This window comes from Poecilia latipinna, unplaced genomic scaffold (assembly GCF_001443285.1).
Source record: "Poecilia latipinna isolate Pla-1442-1.1 unplaced genomic scaffold, P_latipinna-1.0 Scaffold101, whole genome shotgun sequence".
Taxonomy (NCBI): domain Eukaryota; kingdom Metazoa; phylum Chordata; class Actinopteri; order Cyprinodontiformes; family Poeciliidae; genus Poecilia; species Poecilia latipinna.
The window spans coordinates 217,871-226,287 of NW_015112717.1; the positions used below are offsets into that span (position 1 = coordinate 217,871).

Consider the following 8,417-nt stretch of genomic DNA (forward strand, 5'->3'; position numbering starts at 1 on the left):
GCACCTCTTGATAATCACTTAATAAAGGCCTCTGAAATTAAGTAGATGATAACAGCTAGGGGCTTAGAATTTGTGTCTCACTGCAGATTTGATGTTAGATGTGGCCTTTCAGTCTTGTGAAAGTGCCTGATCTGACTTCAAGGATCAAGGATAAAGTAAATAATGTAACATTTATAATTTCATCGCTCCAAAACTCCTGACTTTATTCTTAAAAGTTCATCGTGTGTCGCAAAAAAAAAAAAAAAAAAAGACAAATATGCTGATTTTGGCCACAGTTCAAGGAAATCTTCCAAACTTCTGCCAGCGTTGATTCTCTTTCTTTGTCAGCAGTCCGATTTTCATGTGCAACAGACAACAGAATGCAGCTGTAGAAAATTGCTATTGTCCTTCATCTCCTTTGATGTCTTCACTTCCTGCTGTCTCGCTTGTCAAATAACATTTCTAAAGAGACATAAAACCGAGGCTAAACAGACAAAGTGTATGTTTGCAATCTGTGATGTCACACCATATGTGCAACAGATTTCAAATGCTGATTGGATGGTGATGGTTTCAAACCCAACTGTAGTTAAAATTTTGTCGCTTCCAAAGCAAAATAATGGTGAAATTTGCCATTTTTGTGTAGCATGTTTTGAACATTTAAAGGACTAATTTCCTTGCAGCTTTAATTTGGCTGTAATTAAAATGATAAATGGAAATTGTTTAATAATGTAGTATGCAAACAGAGCAAAATTAACTAAGAGGGGACATTACAGGTAGCTAATTTCTCTATGCTTGGTATTGACTGGTTCATATAAATTTTGTGTTCTGTGTTTAACAGACAAACTGAATAATATTGGCTAACAAGCTAAATTAGCATGACAATTAGAATTACTTACCCTACATCTCATAAAAAGACAATTGTACACTTCACTAGTGAGAGATTTTGTGCTTATTTTGCACGTTCTGGTTAAACTGAAAGTAGAAGGAAGTTAGCAAACTTCAAAGAAAAGTAAAATTAAAAGTTAAATTTTGTGAAGACAAATACTTTAAAATCCACGTAAAACAACTGATACAACAATATATCAGTTTCTTATTTGTTCAGTGACAACTTACGCACTAAAGAGTGTTGCATATTCACTAGCATTTTCTTCATTAAATTTTTATGAGAATTTTGAGCAAACTCTTAAAATGTTGCAAATGGGGGGAAAAGTGAGTTAAAACAATACAGTGAACATCTATCACAGCCATTGGCTCAGGAGGTAGGGCTCCATCCCATAGCTGGTGGGTTGCCAGTCTCAGGCACTTTGTCGCTGATCCACCTTACCTGTAAGACTACTACCTCCATTAAATATGGTGAATCATTTTCATTCTTTTTTGTTTGGTATTTTTTTCCAATTTACCAACTAAAATAAGCAAAGTTTAAACAGATGCCATACAGAATCACTGCTTACAATGATGAACAGAAATTGTTTATAACTCTGAATTTATTCCTAAAAAATTCAGAATCAGCTAAAATATGGTCAGAACTTAAAGACAACCAGAGATTAGTACAGGGTTGAAAAAAGTCTAAATCTCTGATTTTGATATAATGTCAACTGAATAACCACAAAGTGGATTTTAATGAACATTACTGGGGCACAAAAAAAGTTACATAAGGTATTGGTTAATTTACCTGCGTTTTGTAGAGAAGCACCATGATATGGGCTGATGACCAGAACTAAAAAAACAATATAGTTAGTTTCCAGCTTGAGAACCGACCATAACTAACCTCTACCATATCATGGTAATTTCCAATAAATTAACCTCAATTCTGTCATTTTGTCTTCTTACAGAAAAAACTGACTCTGCCAAGATCAGTATTGGCAAGTCAAAAATCAGACTTTGGTAACAAATCTTTAGATAGTGTCTCTCAGCTTTCTTTAGGACTTTACATTTATCAGACATGAAACAAGTCAATAGAATTTATATTTATATGACATACACAAGTCAGAAGTACATTATGGCAATATTGAAAAATTATGTCCAGAAATAAAATGGTACAACACAAAAATCATTTTTTCTGATAATTGCCTCTCCAAATGTTCTCACACTCCAAGCTGTTCAGATGCTGGAAATGGCACTCAGCAATAAAGTGAGGCCATACATTCTCACATTAGAAATCTTGTCTCTGTAACTCAGTACCTCATATGCCACAGTTTCTAATTTTGAACAGAAAGATTTTGTGATGAGTGCATAGAAATCCATTTCTATGCACACAAGTATCCAATAGCTAGTCCAAGGTTTACATTCCACAGCATCCATCTTCTTAAAACAAGATCGTGTTGCATTTTAGATATCTCAGAACAATCACAAACAACCTGGAGTACTCAACCCATGCTGAATTTACCAGCTAGGTCTATCCCACAGCGTTTCCCTGAAGAGATTTCCTGTCAACTTGTTGAATTATTCACATGCATCTCAATTAACCCGTAGGTATAAACCGTCTCTTAAACAGGTAAAGCAGCCAACTGATAAATTGCTTTTCCTGGCTTCCTTGTTGAGATGAACCAGCACGCACTTGCAAGTGCCAAGCCAATATATTATACATAAAGTTTCACTGCCTCATTCAGATATTAAATATGCATAGCAGAAAGAGAGCTTTAATTAAAAATAGAAGAAAAAGTCACTTTAAGATAGCTAAGAGTGAAATAATAAAAATAAAAAAAACAAGGGCAGCTAAAGAGGTCCTCCATCTCTAGCTTAGGTGATCAAGGGTCTTATTAGCATTCCAGGCTGTATATTTGGACCTAATTTGAGTCAGCTGTTGAAATCATTAAAGACAGCAGAGCATGTATTAACATTAATTTAGCAAGATCAATAAAATAATTCTTGCAATCAGCACTGTAAGAAAGAATAGAGTGTAGTTTGAGCTGATTTTCGTAGTCAAAACAAATTGAAAAACTTTTAAATCAAAATTGTTTTGAGAACCATCTGTATCATAAAAAGTTGGTTGGGGGAAAGAAGCAAGTGAAATAATCTTTTTACAACCAAGGTAACTACACAGGAATGCACACAAAGGTCTGAGAAACAGCTGCTCCATCTGTTCCTGCCATCAGTTCTTTCACAAAAAGGAAAAAAATGACTGGAATAAGAAACTAGCATGTAAAAGGAAACTCTTAGACCAAAGTTACACACAGGAAAACATGTCAAACTCAACTATCGAAACTTTCTTGAATGATGCACCAATAAATTGGCAACCGAAGGCAGGTTTACCCTAATTTATTAATTGGCAGTTGATAAGTGAAATGCAGACAAATCTGATGTGTCATCCATAAAATACAACAAAACCAAAAGTACCACTATTTTCTGCCAGTAAATGAATCAACCAACACCATTTAACCATTTAGCTGATTGACTTTTCTTAGTTTAATAAATAGATGTAGATTTATATAACACAAACACTCACCAGTTTCTTCATCAATGGAAAAAATTCCTAAGCCAGATCCATCTCTTATGGAGTACCGAATTTCTCCGTCTCGTCCCGAGTCTTCATCTTCAGCTGAAACCGTCATCACAGAAGTCCCAATGAGGGCGTCCTCTTTTATAAATCCCTTTTCCACAAATGACCGGAAGAAAGGCCTGTAGAGGTTCTCATTCACGTCCACCACCTCCACCTCAATGAAACAGGCTGAGGACAGAGATATTGGCTTTCCTTTGTCTTTAGCCTTGGCTGTCAGGTTATACACCTGTTTGGTCTCATAGTCCAAATTTTGGACAATGCGAAGAGCTCCGCTGAGTTTGTCCACTTCAAAGTGGCCATCTCCATTATCAATCAGGCTATACCGTACTTGACTGGAAGCACCAACATCAGGGTCATGCGCTTCCAGCCACATAATTACAGTACCGATAGGAAGGTCTTCCCTCACTTTAACACGGTAATTAGGAGGAACAAATTTGGGAGGATTATCGTTCACATCTTCCAGGGTAATTTTAAGTGGAACTGTGGACACCAACTGAGGCTCACTCACTGCCTGGTCTCGTGCTGCAATCTTCAAAACATAAAATGGATAGCGTTCCCGATCCAGCAACTTCGTCACAGTCACCACTCCAGTCATCTCATTGATGGCAAAATGATCTGTGCCCCCTAAAATTGAGTACTTGACAATTCCATTGTCTGCCTGATCCCTATCTGTTGAGTCCACCTGGATAATTTCGGTTCCAACCGGTGTGCTCTCACTTATTTCAATCGAGTAGGAATCTTTCAAAAATTGAGGGCTGTTGTCGTTGGCGTCCAGGATCTTCACGTCCAACAGGCGTGAAGAAGATTTTTGCGGTATCCCGAGATCGTAAACAGTAATGTTGAGGGTGTAGTGGTCTGTCGTTTCACGGTCAAGTGGAGAGTAAACCAACAGCCAACCGGTTTCCATGTCAACAATAAAACGACTTTCTGCGTCTCCCCCTGAAATGACGTACACTAATTTTCCATTGAAGCCACTGTCTGGGTCTGTTGCAGTTAAATGAATGACCCGAGCTCCAACAGGAAGGTCCTCTCTAACTTCAACAAAACTTGGGAAAGACTCATCAAACAGAGGAGAGTACCGGTTGACTGAATAAATGTCCATGTAGTTATCCTCTGGCTCAGTCTGGCCGTGGATTTTGCTTCCCTGGAGCAGCTTCTCGGCCAGCATGGTGGCGACACCCGTTTCCACACATCTCACCTGGACGGGCTTGCGTGCTGTGATGACAGTTATGTTCATGGTCATTGGCCGAGTCTCATGCTCGCCATCGGTCGCAACAATATGTAAACTATGAAACGACACTTTAGCCGCCTCCCCCTCACTAAGTGTGCGCTTCAGCGACAGCAGGCCTGAGTTTGGATTCATTTCAAATAGATCAAGATCATTCCCAGATTTAATGAAGTACCGCACAAGCTGCAGTTCATCTGCATCTATGGCAGAAGCTGTTGTAATCTGCTCTCCCACCCCATGATCCCTTGGCACAGTGACCTCGCAGTCAATGTTTTCAAACAAAGGCTTATTGTCATTCAAGTTATTTAAAGTTATGGTAACCGATGCCTCCACCTCTCTTCTGAAAGGGGATCCCCAATCAGATGCCCTGACTTTCAGATTGTAAATCCTGGGCATGAGCTCATAATCCAGGACCTCTGAAGTGCTGATGACACCGGAAAAGTAGTCAATGACAAACGGCTGCGGACTCAGGTTGGTAATGCTGTAGGTCACATAGCCATTCTCCCCTTTGTCTAGATCAGTGGCTTTCACTGCTACCACACTGGTCCCACTAGGAACCTTCTCATCGACACTGGCCTTGTAGGATGTTTGCTGGAACTCCGGTGCATTGTTATTCACATCAATCACATCAACAATCACTTTTGTGGCTGCTTTCTTGTCACTTGTGATCACCTCTATCTCATATTGTGCCGAAATAGCAGCATTGATTGGTCCTGCTGTGCTGATTAAGCCAGTATCTGCATTGATGCTGAATCTGTTCTTATCAGAACTGTGTTTAAAGGCATAATTCTGATGGGGATACCGTGGCACAGCTGTCACCATTGTCACAGGTGTGTGAAGAGGGGCAAATTCACTGAGATTGACTCTGTAGACAGCCTTTTCAAATACCGGAGGACCCTTTTGGAACTCTGCAGAGGTGATGTGTACCAGTTTAGCAGACGAAAACTGAGGTGGGGTGCCTTTGTCCTTTGCCTGTAAGGTGAGGTTGTATCCGAATGGCTGGCTGTCCCAGTCCACCTCCTTCACAGCTTTTATTTTATACTCTTTGCTCCCAGGGCTGCTTCTTACAGCCTTAAACTGCTGAAGCGGGTCACCGGCCACGACGCTCAGCGACGAGATCTCTCCGTTTGGTCCCAGGTCTTTGTCCTCCACCGTCACAACAGCATAAGTCGGGTCGTGATCTGCATCGGATGGCGACAATGTTACCGCGGTGATTACAGGCGCATGCTCATTAGCCTGCTCCACCCGCACGGTAAGCTTGGCCATGCTGCTGAAGCCGCTGCTGCCATACAGCTTCATGCCCCTGTCCACGGCCAGGATCTCCAGCTCATACAGCTTTGTCTCGGAGTAGTCCAGTCTGCCAGTGAGCGTCACCACCCCGCTTGTCGGATGAACGGCAAACATGTCCGTCCACTCTCTGAAGCTGTAGTAGTACTCTCCATTTGTACCGATGTCTGCATCAGTCGCCATGACTTTGGCCACACTTGAGCGTATGGCCGTGTTCTCTGGTAGAGAGATGCTGTAGGAGGTCGGCGAGAAGAGAGGCCTCAGGTCGTTGGTGTCCAGTACCTGCACCTTCACTCTCGTGCGACACTCCAAATTGGTGCTCCTCTCTGAAGCTTTGACAGTGAGCACATAGTGGTCTTTAACCTCCCGATTGAGAATGGCAGTGCTGCCTCCTTTGGTCCTTATTCGTAAAAAACTGAAATCTCCCAACAAGTAGTCCTCCGCTTTGAACAAGTTCTCATTGTCCCCAGAGATTATTTTGTACCGTATCTCCCACGTTGGGTCCGTGACATAGATCCCCATCTTGGTGTGACTTTCCAGGTAGGTCTTAGCAGCAGAGTTCTCATATATGGTGGCATTGTAAACAGAGTGGGTGAACTGCATGGAGGCAGCCCTCGCAAACCTTTGGCTTCCTGCGCAGCCAGAGAAGAGCTGCAGGAGCAGAACGAGCAGTGCTACTGAGAACTTCCCCATCATCGTACCGGGATCTTCACAGAGTCACCTGGAACAGAGCAACATCAGAAAAAAGAAAAAAAAATGTTAATGTCAATAGACAGAAGACATCAGCTGGGATTACAATTAAAGACAACAATTGCAAGAAACCAGACTGCCTTAAATGACTTAACAAATGTGGGCCAGGCTGGTGAGTAGCTTGATGGGTTCCATGTGGAAATAGGATGAAGCAGAGCAGCCAATCGGATGACAGATCTGAGCTGGCAGTGCGCCTATTATGAGCACATTGCCAAGATAGCAACCATGCACCCTTCTTGATGTTAAATTGAACTCAAATGTGTAAATCATAGCCAAAATAAACAAGAAAGGGTAAAATGTTTTTCACAGATTTTACATTTTGGAATTAAAATAAGGCAGAGAACACCATTTATAGTCACTCCTGACTTTTAAAGATACAGGTTGTATGCATTTTCTTTTACTCTGATAAAATGTAAACTGAAAAAATAAAATATAAGCTGGGTAGTGAAGTGTAGATTTCCACTGCAGGATTTTATTCATATGATGTTATTCATAAACATTATGGAGGATGAGCAGTTTCTTTAAACATTTTAATGTAGATTGTGGAGCACTACAGTTGCATTTGAGTTAAAAGTGGTTTCTAAATGATGGATGCAGCGGTGAAGGAAAGCACAACATTAGATGGAAAATTCATAAAGGATTATGAACAGAATTCTATTAATCAGTTTTTGTATACATTTGTCATTTGTATGATTACAGATAATGTAATCTGGCATATCCATTTTGCCCTGCTCCACTTTGAAAACCACTTTGATGTGTTTGAGTGTTGCATAATTTGATGAAAATCCATGCAAAGTTGCCACATAGCTCAAAGGTGTTACTGTACATAAGGAATATAAACAATCAAAAGCAACATGAAGACGCATTTGATTGAAACATGCAAGTTAAGAAAAAATAAATAAAACCACTGCAATAAGGTCCCCAGCGCCTTCTGTGATGTCATTGGAATTATGCATAAAAGCTTGACTATCAAGAAGAAATATTTTACAATATACATTTCATTTACAACAAAAGAGCAAAGCAAATATAGAAAATGTTCCTGTTCTGCAGGTGATAATCTAAATCTAAAGTGAATTTGATTTTACAGAAAGCTGTCTAGGTAGCTGTAAAACTACAATATAATACATGCAGGCAAAAATTATTGAATAAAAATAAACAGAGGCGCTCTGTACAGCATGAACGGGTTAAAGAAAAATCAGCGCCGAGGCGGCTGGGAAACTGTTGGGAGCCGCTTTCCAGCCTCCCTCCTGGCTGTGTGGGAGTCCGTACAAAGACAAATAAAAAGCAAGACGTTGCCATGTCTGCGCAGGAATGCTTCTCATAAAAACCCTACATTATTGACTTTTGGCGTGTCACAAATCACTCTCGTAGGGTTTAGTTATTAAGGCTTTCAGCGGGGTTAATAAGTGACGCGGTATGCGAGCAAACGCACCTTAAATCGGAAAATACTCCCTGCAGGTATGAAAAGAACCATCTTGAGGAAGCGCATTGTGAAATTTTCAAATCAAGCACAGAACTTCGTTTCTTTTTCCAGTCCCAAAAAAAAAGTATGTAATTTGAAGTAGTTGCTTGAATGCATCTGGCAACGAACTTAAACTGCTTTTTTTTTTTTTTTTTTTTTTTTTTAAAAAAAAAAAATTGGCAGTTAAAAAAAAAGAGTAAGGGGCCGGGAAA

At 40.2% G+C, this 8,417-nt stretch overlaps 1 protein-coding gene and 1 long non-coding RNA gene across 5 annotated transcripts in view; both read right to left on the minus strand.

Moving 5' to 3' along the window:
- Window positions 1–8,417, minus strand: part of fat1a (FAT atypical cadherin 1a) — a 106,268-nt gene that overhangs the window by 92,010 nt on the left and 5,841 nt on the right. For all 4 annotated transcript variants that reach the window (XM_015027367.1, XM_015027378.1, XM_015027374.1 and 1 more), the window contains exon 2: window positions 3,425–6,714. In XM_015027367.1, the coding sequence (XP_014882853.1) occupies window positions 3,425–6,689 (3,265 nt within the window). In that variant the 5' untranslated portion in view covers window positions 6,690–6,714. The remainder of the gene's footprint in view (window positions 1–3,424; window positions 6,715–8,417) is intronic.
- LOC106944145 (uncharacterized) lies at window positions 131–3,417 on the minus strand. Its single transcript, XR_001424132.1, has 2 exons — window positions 1,652–3,417; window positions 131–441 (listed from the first exon to the last, which is right to left on the minus strand). It is a non-coding gene; the product is annotated as an uncharacterized LOC106944145 (long non-coding RNA).